General features: G+C 30.6%; 1 protein-coding gene and 1 long non-coding RNA gene across 4 annotated transcripts in view; both read left to right on the top strand.

The window, feature by feature from the left end:
* Positions 1-21,772, top strand: part of Serinc (serine incorporator TMS1) — a 55,544-nt gene extending 33,772 nt beyond the window's left edge. Inside the window, exons 10-13 of one of the 3 annotated variants that reach the window (XM_067267337.1) lie at positions 9,330-9,406; positions 11,896-11,928; positions 19,446-19,584; positions 21,352-21,772. In XM_067267337.1, coding sequence (XP_067123438.1) covers positions 9,330-9,406; positions 11,896-11,928; positions 19,446-19,584; positions 21,352-21,502 — 400 coding nt within the window. In that variant the 3' untranslated portion in view covers positions 21,503-21,772. Of the gene's footprint in view, positions 1-9,329; positions 9,407-11,895; positions 11,929-19,445; positions 19,589-21,351 lie in introns of those variants that run through there. The other 2 variants (XM_067267344.1, XM_067267353.1) reach the window with 2 other exon arrangements.
* On the top strand, positions 1,061-1,434 carry LOC136972780 (uncharacterized). The gene is made up of 3 exons (XR_010880387.1): positions 1,061-1,077; positions 1,146-1,199; positions 1,265-1,434. It is a non-coding gene; the product is annotated as an uncharacterized lncRNA (long non-coding RNA).

The following is a 21,772-nucleotide window of genomic DNA, read 5'->3' on the forward strand; positions in this document are numbered from 1 at the left end:
TTTAAATGGCCGAATTTTCAAAGTTTTAGTATTATGTACGCTTAGGTCTAAGTCAAATTTTTGCTTTTTCGACTCCTGTTCTTCAGTAATTTTAGGTTTCGGACCCCTCTTTTTACCGACGCTCTGTTTCACGGTAAAATCAAATTCATTTTCTAAATTTAAAATTACATACTATTTAATAAAAATATTTTTAAAATAATAAAAAATAATAAATTCTTACCAGCATCTGACGACATGTTTTCTTAGTTGTATTGGAGATACTTGTAGTAGACAAGATGTGTCGGACAGTCTCTTGGTCCTAGTATATATAGCAGTTAATCTAACCGGATTGTACCGGTTAGAACTGGAAAGTCGACTGCTGTCTATCAGGAAACTGTGTCGCAGAACTAATTTCGTAAGGCTTTTGTCCTAAAAAAAATCTAATTTAGTAAACCCTTTAGCCCCGGAAAAAGCGAAACTGTGTCGACAAACTAATTTCGTAAGGCTTTTGGCGAATTTTTGTCCCAGAAAAATTTATTTTTGATCGGGAAAAGTGTCGACGAGCTAATTTCGTAATTTATTTTTGACTAGGAAAGGCTTTTGGCGAATTTTTGTCCTAGAAAAATTTATTTTTGATCAGGAAAAGTGTCGACGAGCTAATTTCATAATTTATTTTTGACTAGGAAAGGCTTTTGGCGAATTTTTGTCCCAGAAAAATTTATTTTTGATCGGGAAAAGTGTCGACGAGCTAATTTCGTAATTTATTTTTGACTAGGAAAGGCTTTTGGCGAATTTTTGTCCCAGAAAAATCTAATTTCTGACGCGGAAAAAGTGACAAACTAATTTCGTAATTTATTTTTGACCGGGAAACTGCGTCGTGTCGACAGCGAAAATAATCTAACTGTGCCATTCATAACCCCTTCAGCAACCCGTCGGCATAGATTATAAACCTCTAATTTATTTTCCACGTCTCTAGAAAGTTTAAGGAAAACGATCTCGGTTGCTAGAAAGTTTTTTATACCCTCGAATTTTGTATAAATACCGCTCGGAACTCAGAAGTTTCTATCAAACTCGAAACATCCAGCTAGAAGATGGCTTGTAAGTATATTTTTATATATATATCTACATTTAATTAATATATTTTTTTAAAAAAAGAAATATTTTAGATAATGTAAATTCTGCTATACCTGCAGTCCGCGATGGATCTTGCGATTTTAAATGTGAGTACTAAAATAAAAACAAGGTTTTCTTTATTCTTTATATAATATATATTTATATAAATTAGATTACGACTGGATAGATTCACATCCTGCGTGGATGACTATGCATCCACACCGTTTCTATACGAGGGAGGAGGAGAAATGTAATATAGGAGTAATTATAGATTTTGAGGTATTTACAATCAAGGATATGGGTCTCGCATTCGATACCTTATGTCGTCAGGTCGGGTATGTGGCGTGCAATTGGAACGAATTCGATATAATTAATTTTTATAATGAAAATATTGTTTTCGAGTGGTTAAATTTTTCTAATCAAAAAAATGTAAGATTCGGCAACCATTTACACGGTCTTTATTTAGCATACGAAGAAGGGCCTTTTGGTGAGTGGGAGAAAAGTGAAAATGTTTGTCGAATTTTATATGATTTATTTTTAAAATATAAAATTTTTTATTATAAGGGAGGGAAAATTGAAAAAAATTTTTTAGATTTAACGAGTGAAATTTATAACGTGTATATACCATACTTCGATCTAGAAGATTTCGGCGTGCCGAAATCTTCCGACATAAGGGTTCCATGCCCGAACCATCTAAAAAAATACCCTCACAACTGCCCTCCTCCCAAAAAACGGACGAAAGAAACGGTGTGTAGTATTCACAGGATGGGTTATCCGCACGAATGTCGTCGGCCGCAGGATGGTGCCTCGCTATTAAACATCTGTACGGACCATACCCGTTTTATTGCTCATTGTCCTCTGTGCGATGTTTTTTCGTATAAGACATACATGTTTAAACACAGTAAATATATTTTATTCTTATATAAAAATCGGTAAATAATATTATATTTATTTTTTAATTTCGGGTTTTTTTATTTACAGATATATGGCAATACCCCCACCTGTAATTTATTTTTGAAAAAATAAAGCAATTTTTTTACACTTTAAATGCTTTTATTATTTTTCATTGAATTACAGCATTGGTTATACGTTACAGTAAGTGGGCGCGCTAAATACAAACGGTGTTTAACAAAGTTTTGTACAAATTCGTCGTTATAGACTTTATCCGTTTTACTTAATTCGTTTAAACATTGGTTTCTATTCATTTTATATAGAAAATACAAACAAAAATAGCCGCAATTCGTCGAATATAAACTCTGATGAACGTTATTATTCCAGCAACAAGTTTTAGAATTGCGTGTTATAAAATTTATTATATTCTGTTTCGATGGCTTAATCCCATAACTATCGTAGTAAAAACAGATTTTTCCGTCAAAGAATACCGATATCCAGTGAGTTCCGGGTTTATTTCTTTCGTCTAAGTTAATTATATACGATTTATACTTAGCGATGCAAACAGGTAAATCATCCGATGCAAAAACTCCTCCAAAAGTTTCTCTTATTTTCGGATCGCTGGATGCGAGCCTCCACAGCGTGATGGTGTTCATTAGTAATCGACAAAAACAGTCCTCGAAGCATCGATTTCTAGAGTATTATTGTATTCGAGTAAACAAATAACGTTTACAGTTTCTAGTAATGCCGTTGCGAACTTAAATTCGATTGAGATGTTTCCTATTTGATTTATACTCTTATGTGATTCGGAGGCGGCTCGATCCTGTGTTAAGTCGAAACTGTAGAGAGTATATCCGTCTTTATACTCTTTGTAAGATATGTTAGTATATTTATGGTGATTAATACATCCTATATCTTCGAATAATGATATAAAATTCCTTCCATAGGCGTCTCCTCCATAATTCGGAGAATATGGTTGCGGCGGAAACATTTGGTTGTCTTTTAATAAACATATATAATTTAAATTGTAATTTTTAAAATTGAAAGGATTATATTTTACATTTCCATTAAATGCGGTATTAGAAACTAGTCCGATAGTCATTCTGTAAGGCAGCTGGCCGATTACGGCGTTTGAGATATTAGTAGATTGTATTCCGCTACTTAGGGTAAAAACTTTTACATCCGTTCTTCGAAACGGCATTTTTATGATGCCTGTTTGCAGCGCTTTTTCTATTCCAATTTGAACAGACGAACTAACGTCTACTTTATTAATTTTTAAAGACGCGTTTTTTATAATTATTTTATAATTATTGCTGGTAGACATTAGAGCAAAATCGTCTTTAGATCTTTCTAATTTAATTCTTAAATCAACGTTATTAATTAACAATTTAGGTTGATTAGACAAATCGATATGAAGCCTTCCGATTAAATCTATTAATTTACTTTGTTTAGCAATATTAAATCTTTTAGCCAATCCTTCATTATTATCGTCTAACGAGTCCATATATTGCGCAGTATCTTTATAAAATAATGCGCTCGTTAAAAAAGTTTCTTGCGCATCTTTTGAATAAAATAATAATGCTTCTAAAATAGATCGGTAGCAGTAATTAGTCTGCGAAATTATTTGTTTATCATTTAAAAACACGCTGCATTGAGAAAATAAACTATTTAAAAAATAATTAACAGGTGCGACCTTTTCTTCGGCAGAAACGTCCGTTCCGTCGTTTTTAATAATTTTTGCTTGAACGTGGAGATAAATCGAATGCAAGTCGATATAATTTTCGCCAGAACCGGATATGTAAAATTCTATCGGGGCACGGCTATCCGATATTGTTGCTACGGGATGAACAATAACTTCTGTAGTATTGTCGATGGCCAGTTGCGTCGAAACGGTGCTAAATAAGTCGAGCTCGCTTTTGGTGCAGGGGCAGGAATTCGGGTCCATTTTTCTTATTCCGAAAATATATCGTGTACTTTCCGTCTTTTATTCTGCGTCTGCTTCAGTCTCTTCGGTCGCTTTCGTTTTATACCCGATCCGCCTTGCACTTTTTTAACTACATCATCTTTAATTTCAGAGCCAATATCCTTTAGATGCGATTTTGCCGATTCTTTAAATGATTTCCCCGCAATTAGGTCTGATCCAACACCCGACGCAAAATTTAATGCTTTGCGCCCCAGATACGATCCGATTCGGCCCAGAATCGGTACTGATTTTCTAAAAAGATCACTGAAGAATCCATACCCTCGCTGAATTTGAGGCCCCGCAAAATAACCTCGTCCCGTCAAATGTTGCCTCAAATATAAATCGGGAGTCCATAACGTACCTCCTGCTTGATTACAGTAGTAATTTATACAAGCTTTTGGATCGAGCTTCATTTTGCACTTCTTAAAGACAAACTAATGCTAGATATTAAACTAACAGGTATTTATAACTGTTTAAAAGATAAAATTAATATTGTTTTTCCTCCGAAAAAGACTATCTCTTTTCCGCTCGCAGATCTCAGTTCGATTTCGATTGTTTCGATAAAATTTTTCCTAATAGGAAAATACAAAGGTTTGGAATAAACTTTGACTATCTGATCTTCTTTCGTGCCCATAACGGGTATAACTCTTAATAACGGGGCTGTTATATCTCCTACGTGATGAGAAGAAATAATATTCGAGTAAATAAAAATTTCCGAAATTCCTGCCGACATTTCGATGGGATAGCGACTTATATATTCGCCGGGTGGAAATTTTGTAGCCGTAAATCCGAGAAAATCTTTCAATTCATCTCCAAATTCTACAGAAATATTCCACGGAACTTTTAAAATAATTTTATTATTAGGCAGCAATGCCAGTTTTATATACTTAAAAATGCTAAGAAATTTTTCGGGAGACGAGTATAATCCGATAGGAATAAAGATTTTTTCGTCTTTATAAACTTTCTTAATTACTTCTCTCTTTCTATTTTTCTCCACTAAATTAAAATATTCGTTAGAGTAGTCCTGAGTCGACAGTCGAAAATTATGAGTCGAATTACCCCTTAATACAGTATCTTCGTTAGGTAAGTTTAGCATATAAAGTAATTTCGACGAATCCTTTACGGTGATAAATAACTCGTGCTCGTCTTTTATATTTATATCCACAGTTTGATTATTTTTATCGAAAATAAATTCTGCCAAATTAGAATTTGTTAGACTAACTATGTTCGAATTTATTATATCAAACAATTCAGTTTTATCGCCTTTAATAGAAATTAATGGAATCAAATATGATTTATCCGGCAAAGGTTCGTCTTCTTCTTTCACGCTTTCTTCGATCGTCACAATATACTGATTATTATGATTAGATATATTAAACCAGTTTCTCGGAATAATAGCTTCGGCAAGACCGACGGTCCAATTTCCGTGTAAATTAATAGGAGGACTCATTTTCACCGTGAAATGCGACTGCGTATTCCCCGGAAACAGGTCCATACTTGCATTACTTATCAGCGTCACGAAAAAATCTGATTGCATCATTTTGTTACCTTTTGTAATTCTTCGGTATAAAACCTTCCTTCTAGAATCTCGTTATTCGCATCTTTTAATACGTAAGTCGGAGGATGTGATAGAAATCGGTCGTGAATAACAAATATTTCCTTCGTCCAGCCCGGCAGATATCCGCGACTAAATGTTTTACGTATTTTCGAAATTCGAACTAAATCACCAATATTAAATTTAAATTTACTTTTCCTTTTTATACCGTACAGCCTATCAAAAATCGAACCGTAATGCAAAAGACTAACTTCAGATGGAGCCATCCCGATACTTCTATGAAAACTATTATTATATCCTTTTACAATATCGTTTAATTTATCGATATATTGATAAGAATTACGATAAGTAATTAATCTATATATTTTATTTCGTAAAGTTTTATTTAATCTCTCGACCACCGAAGCCTTAGTATCCGAATGGGTCGAATAGTGATTAATTTTATATTTTTTAAACAAATTTTTTACTAATCTATTATAAAATTCGGTTCCCTTATCGGTTTGCATATTTTTAGGAACATTGCGTTTAAAAATAATTTGAAACGCTTCGGCAACAGACTTAGGTTTTTTATCCTTTATTGGCACAACGTAACAATATTTACTAAATACATCAATTACTGTTAATAAATATTTTATACCGTTATTATATCTAGAAAATTGCTTTAACACAATTAAATCGGCTTGCCATAGATCGTTAGGATAAAAAGCTTTAGTTTTTCTTCGCGAATATTTAACCCTTACAGGTTTATGCAACGAATAAACAGGTTGAGAAGACAGCCATTTTTCGACAGTAGATCTCGGAAATTTAGAAGCTTTAACTAGTTTACTCACTCCTCCAAACGATGCCGAAGATTTGGGGTTATAATATAACCGTCTCAGTAGTTTCTCCATTCCGGACTCTTCTTCCTCTTTTTCGACGACTTTTTCCACTGGTAAAATACTCTCGGAGAAATTGTAGAAAAAATTTCTTCGGGACTTTCGACTTGTATCGGTTGATATCGCGGTTTTTCGCCGATTTCGGGTAGAGTCGACAAACTTTTATTTCCTATCCACTCTCTAGGAAAATTTAGTTTTCTTACAGCTTCCCAAAACACGTTAAAACCGATAGGCGCAATAGATGTTTTTCGATTGCGAAACAAATGAGATAACAGATCAATTATGTGGCTTCGTGGTACTGGAGTGCCGCTAACTGTTAATTCACCTTTTGTATTCCATCCGTAGTCGTTTTGTCTCAGTTTATCGATTAAATGAGGAACGTATTTTTGATATAGCTGGGGTACAGATATAGTTATTTGTTTAATAAACGCATCCTCACCGTTATCGGAGGTAGGTGGTTTTTCTTCAGGTAGCTCCGGCGGTTTTTCATCGGGCACAACGGATACTCTGACAGGCTCCTTCGGCTTATGGACGGTTCTCTGATATCTCGAAATCAACTGACTTAATAATTTAACTTTACTATCGTCGGATAAATCGGTACTCTCGAGTAATTCTTCGATATTACTTCCAATTCTTATTTCGGGTTTAATTTGATATCCTGCCAGCAACTCGGGAGGGACCAGAGCCATTTGCTTCGCCATTAGATTCTTTTTCCTATTGCTTTACCGATTAATCCTCCTGCCATAGACAATAACGGCGCCAGTAGAAGAGGAAGGAATCCACCCGATTGATTAATCAAAATTTTTTTTCTTGATATTTAAAGGAACACGTTTTTCACTTAATTTCCTGATTACTTTTTTATATTTTCGTAATTTATGAACGTCAGCAGGTATATTTCCTCTCAGAAAATTATCGCATATTTCGCACAAAACTTTAACTTGGTCGGAAGTAGCCTCTTTCAATATCGCTCTTCGTTGAGAGGGAGTAGTTTTGGCTAAATGCGCCAACATGTGATAATTTTTCTTTACGTTCTTCATTTTATCGGTAAGTATACCCAATAAATACCTTGTTCGTCCGGAAAACACGAATCCCGCACCGAAAGTTTCTTGTCTGTTTTAGGATGAAAATCCAGCAGCAAATAACCAAAATCCTTTTCTGTCGCTTTTTTATATGCGTCCATAAAAAAATTACATTTTCCTGCGAAAGCTTGACGTCCCAAACAGCTTACTTGACTTTCGTCTCGATTATTTTTAAACAAAATCAAATAATGCGTATTTAAAGTAATATCTCTCATAATTCTATTTTTCGGAAACAGATTTTGCATTATCAGGATCACGCTTACATTATAATGGTGAGACTCTGTTGTGAACAGAAACGCAGTTTTTGAACTGAGTTCGTGCATCAAATCATCGATTACTACTAAATCCCATCCTTGCACAGATTCAGGTAGGCCGTACATAAATGTAATACCTTTTTCATCTCGAAAAAACGGTAAGTATACAGAATAACACCATAAAACTTTCTTTAACTGTTTTTCATAAATTTTACAACGAATAATTTTTCTTACTAACGTAGTCTTTCCACATTGCGACGGTCCAGCGATTATGCAGTTACTCGGGTGCTTAAAATACATGTCAATCGATTTTACTGACTTTAGCAAATTTATAATGTTTCAATCCGCAATTTATCTCTCTAAATATTAATATATTCTTTTTATTCTTTTCAACGTAAACTTCTCTCATAACATCCGAACAATCTTCGAACGAATAATATAATTTATTACTAACGTCGTTAATTCTTCCGTCTTCATCAACAATTACAAAACCGAACTTTCCATCTTCCTTCCATATATCTCCGTTAACTTTAAAATAACGCAAAACAACGGGAAAATTATCGGGAATATCGAGTGAAAAATTATTTACCGCAGCTATACAGGCGTCCAGAGACTTGTACAACCGAGGAGAAACAGAATAATTTCTGTCGCTGTCGTAGGTAAAAATAAAGCCGTATGCTTCCATGTTCGATCCTGGCATTAAAATAAATTCTAACGTATGTTAAAAATTTATATATGTCGACAATCAACCAATCACATTTTATAGTAAGTATGTCAAAAGGTATTTGTTATTAGAACGCGCGCAGAAATTTTATCGAACGGTAAGCGATCTAAAAATTATATCGACGTCGAAAAATTATTATCAACTAACTCAAAAAATTTTGTGTTATCGTACGAGAAAATTTTGTGATTCGTGCTACTCATACATGTTATCGTACGGGAAAATTTTGTGATTCGTGCTACTCATACATGTTATCGTACGAGAAAGTTTTGTGATTCGTGCTACTCATACATGTTATCCTATGGGATTTAAAATTTTTGTGATTCGTGCTACTCATACATGTTATCCTATGGTAAAATCCAAGAACAAATGTAAATATAAAGCTCAATGCATTTATTTTATGATAGTTGACTGTCATATGATATGTAATTGGTTGATTGTCAGTAATATGATAGTTGGGTACAAGCAAGTACAAAAATTGGTGCCCAACATTTGGCACTATATGTATAAGTAAGTAGTAATAATGCAGTGTAATAGATTCCCCTGCTGAAAAAATGAATTCACACCGTAAAATAAGCCGTGTGGTGTGAACTCATTTTTCAGAATTCTAAAAAGTGTGAAACAGAAAAAGTATGTTGATTTATCCAGTGGTGACGAGTTAAATGATGTCGAGTAAACAGAGTTTTTTAACATTAATAACATTAATGCCTATGTAAGTCAGCCGGGACCACAAAAAACTGACTACGTAACAGAGTGTCGAGTTATCCGGGTGATGACTTATGTGGACTCTACTGTATATTTATTTATTTATTTCATTTTCTTTGATTTAAGATTTCAAAAAATCTTAATATAAGTACTTAAAATAATAAACTATAAATGAAATTAAATTTTATTTCTAGTATTCGCACATCTAGTAATAGTCAAGTAAGAAAAATCACAATGGCTGAAAATATTTTGGTCAAGGATAATGGAAGTCGTAAGTTGTTATTTTTATTATTATTACTATTAGAATTGTTTTTATTGTGAATTAGGGATGAATAATTGCAATGATTTCTTGAGGATATTACATCTTTTTGAAAATTGTGAGGCAAAGAATTTAAGCATTACAGTATTTTTACATAATTTTAGAATCTGAGTATTGAAAAAAAATTTTTAAATGTTAACTATTATTGATTTACCAAATAAGTAAATAATTCTAAGCTGGAAATATTTATATCAATTGGCTAACCTTTTATTTTTTCAGTAGTTTTAGTAGAGAAGCCCTTCTCTACTATAAACTTTTTAATTTAACTATTTTTATAATAATTTCCCAATAATATAATTTTAAATGCATATTAAAATGGAGCATAGAATGAAGTATGCTATATATATATAATTAAATTGAACATATACAAAAATAAAAAGGTAATTAAGAATAAAAAAAAAACCATATAAGACTAACAAGAAACAGCTATTTTATATAATTCAATAAATACCTTAGGTTTTACACAGTAAATTGTGATGTACTGTATTGTTTTGTTTAAAAGTAAGTTTTATATTTCTTAATTAACCTGATAACTGTTAGCCTGATATAATCTAACTTTAGAATCTAGAAGTTACTGTATTCACTCAAATTATAAGAGGCACTTTTTTCACAGTATGTCTGAAAATGGGGTGTATAACTTGCATGGAACCAGAGGTCACCAATCTTATTTTGCTTAATCTTCTTATTTTATTAATTTAAATAAATAGTCAACAGAGGAAATAATTCAATTGAGTTACTTTAAATATTACCGATTACAAACATTGGTTTAATAAAGTCATTAAAGAGAACAACTTAGCTCAGTTGTGTTAATCTATTACATTAGTGGCATAAATACCTGGAAGATAATCTCAGAAAAAGTTCTACAGTGCTCTTTTAAGAAATGATGCATTTCTAATTCTTTAAATAGCACTAAGGATGATTGTGTAGAAAAATATGATTATCAAATTCAGTGTTGATTCAGAAGAATCTAACATGGAAAATGAAGAGGTTTCCAACTTTGTTATCATGGAAGACAGTGATACAATTTACTTTACATGCACTGTAAATAGATGCTGGTTCTGTTGACAAAAAATCTGTTAATGAACATGAAGAAATTAAGGTGCATCTTACATTCGACAGTGACATTATCTTACATATTTGAGTAAAAACATGGTAATAAGAGTTAATTGTCAGCTGACTGATAACATTGATACACAACTCTAATTTTATTGATTTTTAAAATGAATTTTTTAAAACCTATACTCTGATATTTATATATTGCTTATAAATTAGTTGAAATATTTTACTACAGTCAGCACTCTTTTTACAGTAAGTCTCAACTGAAACAAATTGTTAAAATTAATAAATTTGAATAATTTACTAAAGTTCATTAGTATTTTGAATTGCAATATATAAAAGAATAGTGTATTAAATCTGTAAGAGGAGACAACCATAAGTTCCTAGATTGAATAAATAAAATATATTTTATTAGCACAAAAACATACCTTCCAAGTAGTAAATGTTTTTTACCACATTATGGGCCTGCATAAGGTTACAGCTTATACAAAACCGAATGTCTACAGCAATTTCCAAGTTTGGAATATTGTCACCATTCTTTGATTTCATAACTTTTGAAATGTCAAAAATATAACAAAAATAAAACTACTAGAAAGTATATGGAAGTATGTTTTTGTGTTATATGTAAGTTTCAGCTTACATATTTGATATTAGTTAATAGTTAATGTGGATTTCTTCAAAGTGTTTAATTCTGAACCAGTTATCATATTTCCTACTTTGGATATAAAATATTCAAAGAATAGGGAAAAATGAAAAATTAGTGTATATTTCTGTCCATTAAAAACTGTTACATGTTCAAAATCTTGTGTATTAAAAACAAAACAAAAGTTTGTCATGCTGTTATACAGCAGCTTATTACATTTTTAATGCATTGTGTAAAACATTCAAGCTAAATTTTGTTATGATAAATTTAATGTGTTACTTAATTTAAATACAATTTTTGCACTAACATATCATTTTATTATTCATTAGAGCATTAGTGATTATTCCAGGAACTTATGGCTTTCACCATATGTTAAAACATTAATTTAACTATATAATTCATATTAAAAAATTAATATGAATTTCTTATTCAAATTATATCGTATATTAAAAAGAATTTTTAAATATAAACTACACCTATAATAGTTATAATAGAAGTTTTTTGTTTTAAACATGAAAGTATATGATTTAAACATGTATTTATGTACTTCATCAATTTTTATTAATAAAGTAGGAAATATATCTTTATTGAAAAAAATGATGAATGTGAGAATGTAATAATAATTTGTAATATTTTTATATGTTTTATTTTAATGTGAATTAAATAATTTCTTAAATATTTAATGGATATTCTTTTGTTCTTTACATATGTTTCTTGTTTTCTTGTCTGTTTCACTCTCCAGAAAATGGATCCACACCTCTGGTTGATGAGGAAGGTATGATTATTTCTTCAGTGTTTACATGTGTTTCTTTTTCTTTATTTTTCTGTGTTAATGCTGTAGTAACTGAGTAACAAAGAGGAAAAAAAATTGCATAATGAACTGTTTACAATTGTTTGAAATGATTAAAAGTAATTCTGAAAATTCTATTTTGATTATTACATATAATGTTATCCTCATAATATTAAATTGTTAGCAATCTGTAAACATTAATGTAAACATTTTTTGATATTTTTTTACATTCAGGAAATAAAAAATAGATACACATATTGATAAAGCAAATTCTAATTAAACATCATTAATTAAGAAAATAAATATTGTTCAGAAGTAAAATGTTAATGTGATTATTTTTTTGTGATTTCAGATGATAAAATGTTTTGTTACAGAACTATTGCATTAAAATTTTTCTCAAGAATTAACAATTTTTACATTTTCTCATATAGTAGCTTATTTTAGGCTAATTTTTGATTGAAAGAATAATTTTTTTTTTTTAAGCATTACAATCATAGTGAATTATATTTTTATTTCAATATATTTACTGTAGTATAGTATTTTGTTACTACATTTTAATTAGTATTCCTGAATAATTTAAATATTATTAAAATTTGTATTAATAATAGCATTGCTAATGATATTCTATTAATGTTTATATTATATTATTACTGAACAATGCAGTTTAAATTCCTCTTGTGAATTATAATCACATTATATTAGTGATCAGAGTACAATTTATTTGTAGGTAGCTATTATATATTTTTGAAACAGTGTTTTGCTGTGTATGGAGTATTAAACACAAGACTGTGTTGTTTATTAAACACTTGGCTTTTTATAATTTTATTTTTTACATTAGAGATTATTGATGAAAATTAAATAAACAAATTAACTATCAACTATTATTTTACTTGTTATTAAGGTTGACGCTTATTCACAAAAACTGTGGTGCACTGTTCGGATGCATTCACAAAGGAGTAAAGCTATTAGCTGTTTTAGAATTTTTTTTATTGCTGTCAGTTTATCAAAGATCTATTTTGGGCTGTGCCCCTCATCAGTATGATAGAATTCCCAAACTTGCAACAATTTTTTTATTACATTTGTTGCAAGTTTGGGAATTCTGTCAAACATAAGGGGCACAGTCCGAGATGCATCTTCGACAAACTGACAGCTATAAAAAAATTCTAAAACAGCTAATAGCTTTACTCCTGTGTGATTGCGTCCAAATAGTGCCATAATTTTTATGAATAAGCCTCAACCTTAATAACAAGTATATATGGATCTTGATACTCATTGAAGAAATATTTTACTATTTGAATTGTATATTTTAAGCAGTTTAACCTTAATGGTTAGTAAATTTTTATATTTCAAGAAATTACCAGCTTTTATGCATTGTTTTATTGTGTTAAAAATTTTTTAAGTCATTAAAAATATTGATGTCAGAAATTCCATTGAGAAGAAGTCAATAGCTTATATTAAATTCTATAATAATTATGCCTTACAAACTAAGGTGTTACTGGTATATCTATTCCAAATGAAGTTTTTTTTCATTTAACAGAAAATGTTTGAGTATATGATTTAAATTTTAAGTAAACTAATAAGTTGTCATTATTTATAACAAATTAAGCATTTTTAGTAATATTTTATCTTGTTAATATTTTTTATTATATCATTTTTCTATACCATTTGAGCTGGTAATCAGTTGTTTATCAATATGTTGTGTCAGTAACACTGTCATTATGATTTTTCCTTTTTTCAATGCATGCTCTTTGTCTTTGTTTTGTAAGAGAGTGGAACAATTGAATTTGTATTGTGCTATGATATATACACTGCTGTTCATTGAAATTATAACACCGATGAGAAGTTATTGAATCAACCAAAAACTTGGCAGTCAGGTTGTTGCGTAGGAAATGCAAATGATTAAAATATTAGCTGCATATTCAAATAGGATGCCCTGGTGAAGGTTGCAATGTGCCGAGGATATAAGAGAGCTGGAAAAAGCAAATTCTGAACATTCTATCAATGAACTCAATTTATGTTACTTTGTAATTATGTAAACATGCCTCATCACATAACAAGAGAACAATATAAACAGTTGATGGACTTTGAAAGAGGAAAGAATTGTTGGGTTAAGAAAAGGCAGTTGTATCATGAAATTACTTCTCGCATTGAGTTGAAGTTATTTTTATTTGGAGACATTGGACAGAAGAAGGTTCTAGTCATAATTGTGAGGGTTCTGGAGCACCTATGGCTATGTCAGCACAGAAAGAAGGTACTTGGTATGCATTGTGGTAATGAATCAAACAGCAACATACACAATGTTATCATAACAATTGAGGATGATTGCTGCAGCAAGAGGTCATAGTTCAGTATGTATTACTGTGATGTCTTTTGACTTTATACTATAGACATCAGAGGCTTCAATGGTGCAAAGAATGAAGACATTGGATTGCTGAATGGGAGCAAATCATGTTTTCCAATGAGTCTAGATATATAATATCTAAACTCATGACAGCTGGATCTTTGTTTTCAGGTACTGTGGGGAATGTTATCTGGAAGGGTCATAGCAGTTCTATGAGCATTATGGTTTGGGGTGCTATTACATTTTAATCATGCTTTCACCATCTACAAATCACAGGCACTATGAACAGTCAGCAGTACATCTTGGAACCAGAAGTCTTGCCTCTTACAGACCATTCCTGGAGCTACCATTCTCCATGTTAATCCCCATGTCACATGCATTGTTCAATGTTTCTTCCATGGCCAACAAGTATCAGTTCTTCTATGGCCTGAATGGTTGCCCAATTTATTCCCCATCAAACTTGTGAGATATGATTGCTCAAAAATTGGCCCATATTTTGTCTCATGCAGTTTACAACTGCTGAATTGTGGATGTGTATTGAATCTGCATGAAATGACATTCCATAAACATCCATCCACAATCTTATTTGGTCATGCCTTGCTGTGTGCAATCAGTTATAACCACTAAAGATGGACACAAAATACTGAATTCAGCATGTTACTTTTCAATTACAGATCTGTAATTTCAATCATTTAAATAAATTTCATTGTTGTAACTCATGTCTTTGTTGGTATTGCAATTTCAATGAACAGCAGTATATGATGTCAAGATACATCAAGTCCTATCTCTCTCTACATGCCATATCAGGACTCCTGATGTCGGTGAACACCTGGTGTAGGTTAATATATGGTTAGTAATGTGCCAAGATGTATCCTGGGGGAAATTACATCCAGAGTGGTTCCCCGTTGCCTTCTCTGGGGCGCGATGTTATGCGAGGGGAAATGCCTTCCGGGAGGTCTTGTAAAGGAAACTGGCCCCTATTCGGGTGTTAAAAACGTGGAGAAAACCTGGAAAACTCCACATGGCCAGCCCGTTCGAGAGTGGCACAAACCCACGACCAAATTCCCAGTGTTTGGCGACAGAACCGCTTGGCCACTGGTGGGCCAAGTCCTATAGGGAACAGAAAAAGATAGATATAAAATTTGACTGTTTCAAAATGTTTGAATTTCTGTTTAAGAGTATGTACATGATGATTGAAATTTGTATACTTTTGTACATATACTTGCCAACTTTTAGTATGGGGAATAGCTGGAGCATTGGTAGAAAAATGCTGACAGCATAAAAAGTGAAAAAATTCTTTAACATTGATATTGCTCAATGCTTATATTAAATAAATTAAATTTTGTTTATTAAAGGTATCTCTGCATATGATATTTTATAAAGCTATTGACATTAACACTGTTAGAGTATAAAGCTTTTGCCATATTCTTAACATCACAATTTTAAAAAGGTTTTAGTTTTACAGGATACATCATAAATCTATACCTGATTTATGATGTGTTTCATCTTGATCTGTCAGGAATCTTGATATTGTTGCATGATTTGCTTTATTAGTGTTAGTGTTCTCATGACAGTTGGTATCAGTCAGTTTATTGACTTTCACTGCAATTATTAAGGACAATAATTTTTCTGGCTGTAATTTATTTCTTATCATGCAGAATAACTTTTTTATTTGTCACACCACAATGCATGGGAGGCCCTGCAATACAGTGAGGCAAAAGCATCAGTATATTTTACTATTTTACAAAGATTTGTAATCTTTGTAAAATGTCACAAATCTCAAAGAACCATCTGGTTTCTTTTCTTGAGAAAGTTCATATTGTATATTCTTAAGTGATGAATTAGACATTTCTTCTTTTTGGGCAGAGAAACTGTAGTGCTGCTCAATAGTTTGGTCTAACTATAAAAGTAACTCATTTCCTTCTAATGATGATTTTGACCATAATTGATTTAACCACTAATGTAAGGGCACTAACATTGCCAGACTTGAAGTTGCAATTTATCTGCCATTTAAAATGATCACATTTGAGCTAAAATTCTCATACATATATAAAAATATCAATCTTGATTATCAATTAAAGGAATCTGAGAACATCGTTTGGTTTGCTTCAGTCATTCATAATAAAATACAATGTCTTCGGCATACATATTGGTATTAGACTAATTAAATGAATTGTTTGTGGTAATATCAAATGCTGATAAAAGGGAAAAGTGGCCTGTCCGCTGATGGAACATACAAAATGCTACTGGTTGGCAAGTGTGTATATACAATGGGATTATTCCTATTGCTGTGGCTCTCAGCCAATGAGCAAATTCCATGGCATCTTTCAAAAAGAGTGCTCAAAACTCAAACACTCAAGAAAATTTTATTGGCCTTTGGAAATGTCTGAGCCTAGGACTATTCTTGAGTGCTTTAAAAAATTCAAACATCCAAACATTCAGTTTTTGTGTGTATCTAATTATTTTAGTGTTATCAATTATTCTATGGTTGTTAGTTGTATCTTATGTTCTTGTGTAGAAATTGTTTTGTCTGAACTTCTGTCATTGTATGTGTAATTTTACTAATCTGTTCATAGTGTGATGGTTAATTTTTAAGTTATCTCTAACTTTAATCCAACTTTTAATACCTTTGCCTATATAATTTCATGCTTTAATATGTTTGTCTAAAAAAAACTGTCAAAACCTAAATACTTAAACATATGCTCATTTGTTTGTTATTGTTTTAAACATATTTTCTTGTGCATAGACCTTAGATATTATAATACCTAATTCAGTCTGTGATGACAAAAAACCTTTTTTGCAATAAAAATTGTTTTCCTGCTATTTTTTTTATTACAGTTTTTAATGCATATTTTTATTGATTACTAATTTGCATATTTTATGAGATGGCATATAAACAAAACCCAAAAACTAAAATTCTGTCGCATATATCGTCAGATGATAGGAAACAATCAATAGAATGAAAATAAACCATTACTGAATCAGAATAGTGCTTGGATTTTTCAAATGGTGCACTTATAAAAAAGAAAAAAGTTTAAACAAATGCAAAACTTAGTTTTTTAATTTTAAATTCAAATGATCTTTAATTGAACCCATATCAATAAATCCTTTCCCAGTTTTTCTCTTTTAATTTGATATATTATATCTTTAATATAGACTGACAATAAAAATTATAAAGCTATTTGTTTTCAAATACATGCAATTTTAAAAAAGGTTAAAGAAAGTCAGTCTACAGAATCATAAGGTAGTTAAGCACCATCTTGTAAGATCAAAATTGAAAATAATTAGAGTAATTTTAAATTATTTAATAAAATCTAACTCAAAAACTATGACTTTTAAATGTTTGACTATTAAAAATTGGATTATAGTTTTCATATAAACATGGATTGATCTAATAAACCCCATTTGAGTAAATTTATTAAGACAAATGAAACAGTACATTCATTGGTATGGTATAATTAAAGCAATATATAAGGAAATTGGAATGCACTTCTGTTCAGTAAAAAGTCATAGGCATTCAGGCACGCATTCCACTTCTTGGGGAGACAATAGATACCATTTGCGAAGAACAATGTTGGTCGATTCGTGAACCATTGGGTGATTTCTTTCTTGATTTTCACATCATAGGTAAAGCGTTATCCATTAAGAGTTTTTTTTTTTATAGATTCAAACAAATGAAAGTCACCTGATGACAGATCAGGGCTGTAAGAAGGGTGGTGCAGAACCTCCCAACCTTCTTGTGCTAAAGCATCCTGCACAGTGTTTGCAACATGAGGTCAAGGCATTGGCATGCAACAAAATCAGACCACATGATACCTGGTCATTTATTCTTTATGGATTTATGTAGCTTGTCTAATGTTACATTATAGTGGTTGGCATTGATGCTCAGGTGAGGATCTTTAAAGTTCACTAGCAAATGCCCTGCCATGTCAAAAAATGCAGTCATCATGATGACAGCATAGGAAGCCTGTGTTTTGAATTTTTTGTGTGTTTGTGAGTTTGAGTGTTTGCATTGCATGCTTGTTTGGTATCTGTCCAAGGTCGAAACGTGGCATCAACCATGTTTCGACCTTGGACAGTTTCTGAATAATTCTGGTCATGATTTCACTACTCTATGCCAAAAACAAAATGTGAGAGACAACTGAACTTTTCCCTGCTTATTCATTGGTGTATACTTATCACATCACATGAGATATCATTCCTTCCCCTTGCTCCAGACTATGTGACATGACACGAACTGGTTCCATTTGATCAATCCTTATATATATATATATATATAACTTATATTATATAATACATTGTTAAAGACTAATTCATGCTATATAGACTAAAAATGAAATTCTGTGAGCCTAATTATATTCTTCCAATTCTATAACTTATTTTTATGGGGAATTTTATATCTACTAAAATTGAGAAAGTATGAATTTAGAAGAATAACAGAAATTTGACAAGAATTTATATATAAATCTTTAATATTTTTTAAGAAATGTATTTAAATTTAATAAATTTTTAACAATTATTTATAGTTATAAATTTTCAAATGTCATGGCATTTAACCTAATTTTTTGGGTTAAATTCCATGAGATTAGTCCCATTAGTCTCAAAGTATTTTTATTTGATTTTCATTGATGAAAATTGTAAACCTTTCATTCAACTTTATTATTTTATAATTTTCTTTTACATAAATATTATTATCATATATGAATAATTTAGTGTTAAATAATATGGCTTCAGAAACTTTTTAAAACATGAATAAAAAAATTAAATGGCTTTAGTCTATAAGTTATTCTCTCTCTCATATTTGTGGCTTGTCTTCAAAAGTAGAATAGAGTTTCTTTGTTGAGAAATAATTTCCTAAATTCATTTGTTGTTGAGTTACATACATATATAGCTTATTTCATGTAAATTTGTTAATTCACATATTGTTAATTTTATAATGTTTAGCTTTGTAATAATTTTAAAAAATTTAATTTTTTGAAATATTCAAATTTATACAAGATGGAAATTTTTTGTTCTTAAAATAACATAAGAAAAATAGAAAATTGCATGCTGTGTAAACTAAATTTTAAACAGATTGTGAGTGTTGACTGTAGTGAAACTGATAGATGTAAAATAGCTAATTATGATGATAATTTTTAAAAACAATTTTAATCATTTCTAGAAGGAAAATCAGGTGATGAAGAGAAAGGACGTGTCTGGGATAATGAAGATGATGCAGTAGTTTACAGTTGGTCTTTCTTTCATTTTATGTTTGCCCTGGCTTCACTCTATGTTATGATGACATTGACCAATTGGTACAAGTAAGTAAATATACTTTAACATTTTTAAAACTAATTTCAATAATTTGTTTTATACAAAATACAAATCTTACAAAGTATTTAATGAATTAGACAAAATTAGACAAAAAAAATCACAAATTATAGGAATTATTTTTAATTTCATAAAACGAATTTATTCAAAGAGTTTAAAACAATTCTGATTGATTGATTGTAAAAATATAATCAGAATTGTTTTATCTATTTGTATAAACAAATAATCAAATTATATAATCATGTAAAGCTATACAGGTATCCCTTGATTAAGGTGGTTAAGTAATCGCTTAATCCTACTGCATATATCAAAATACAGTATCTATATTAACCTTTCAACAGTGGAACAGTCAGGTGTGGGGCTCCCACTTAGTTGTGGAGAAGTAATGTGGGAAATTTTTAAAGTATATTTTCAAGCGTTTTTTCTCATTACCGTTTTGGAAAAAGATTTTGTAAATAGTTCTGTCTAGTAAAGAAAAGTCTTTTTTTATTGTTACATAATTCATTTTTTATGTGAATTTCTTTTTCGCACTAGTTTTTGGCAATACCCCCAAAAGAATTTAGTGAGTATAGTCGTCCCTCACTGTTAAGAGGTTAAGTAAAGACAGCTGGTAAAGCCACGTAAATTAAAACTTCTGCTGCACATATAAAGGGATTACCACAATTAATTTCAAGTGTTAATCAAATCCCACAATACAGTAATATTGAGTTTTTGATGCAAATTTTGTAAAAACTTAATATTCAACATAACTTTGAAAAAAATTTAAAAATTACAATAAAACAACATAATGCCCAATAAAATCTTGCAATTATTACAATGCCAGACTGCAATTTTTAATATATTTTTTAATTAAAAAATTGACTTTGTACAAACTTCTGATGTGGACAAAGTCAATTGGGTCCTCCAGCCTATAAACTTTAGATGAAAATCAAGATCCAACATATATCTAATGAAGGCAATCTTGAGACAGACAGATGGACAACTTTTTAAATTGCAGATCTATACATTCCAAATTGCAGCCCAATTATTGAAATCTTCCTGTTAATTTTGCTGGTAGATCTTATGCTAGATTCTCAAAAGAATGGTGATTTACAAGACTGTGAGAGTGGGCATGCACAATCACTAACTCTGGTTCCTCAATTTTTAAATCTGACTTCAATTTCTTCATGAAAACTCAATATGCTTTAATAAAGGTAAACCTAAAATAAATAAATGTCATGTGGTACCATTCATCAAAATAGTTTGATGATGTGAATCATCAAACTACTTTTCAGTTATACTTATAACTTGTTAACTGCAATAACTATTAGACTTAAAATCATGATTTTTCTTAATTTTCTGTATTTAGTGATATTGAATTATTATTTTAAAGGAATATTAATATTAGTTGTTAGTTGTAAAGTACAGAAATTACACACTTACTATCACACAGTATGAAAGTATTATCAGTCTTAAATTAAGGTCAGAGTTGGTAAAAATGATACCAATGTGAAGTCCACACTTCTGGTAATTTGAATTTGTCTTGTTTTATGTAAGTACAATTATCAGCAGTTGACAAGTAATTAATTAGTGATTAAGACAATGAAAGAATAAATATTTTAGTTTTCAGCAAATTTTTAGATTAATCATGTTATTTGATATTTGTTTTTATTATAACTTGTACAAATCTTATCTTAAATATTTGTTTTTAATTTTAAAGAAATTTTTTCAGATTTATATATTTTTTACTCATAGAAAATACTTTTTCTCCCTCTTAGACCATCAGCCCACAATGTGACTGCCCAAGCCAACATTGATAACTTTTATCCACCCATGTGGATTAAAATAGTCTCCAGCTGGATTTGTATCATATTATATACATGGACTTTGATTGCACCTATCGTGTTGCCCGATCGTGATTTCAGTTAAGAATGTTTATAAAAAGTTTCAATGTTGTAAAATGTTATTCAGATTTAAATTACTTTAACTATATTGCATACTATAAGTAAATATTAACTAAGTCTCTTTTTTTTTATTGAACAGTGTAAAGTCTTATCTATAAGAAAAGGATCTGTAATCTTAAAATTCTTGTTACAAATTATTTCATATAATAGACAAAATATGTATTGTAAAGTAAAAATCTGTCCATATTTTGATGTTTGTAATTACAGTAATATAAAAATGTCACTGTGAAAACTA

This window comes from Centruroides vittatus, unplaced genomic scaffold, assembly GCF_030686945.1.
Source record: "Centruroides vittatus isolate TY-2023 unplaced genomic scaffold, ASM3068694v2 contig_1057, whole genome shotgun sequence".
Lineage (NCBI taxonomy): Eukaryota > Metazoa > Arthropoda > Arachnida > Scorpiones > Buthidae > Centruroides > Centruroides vittatus.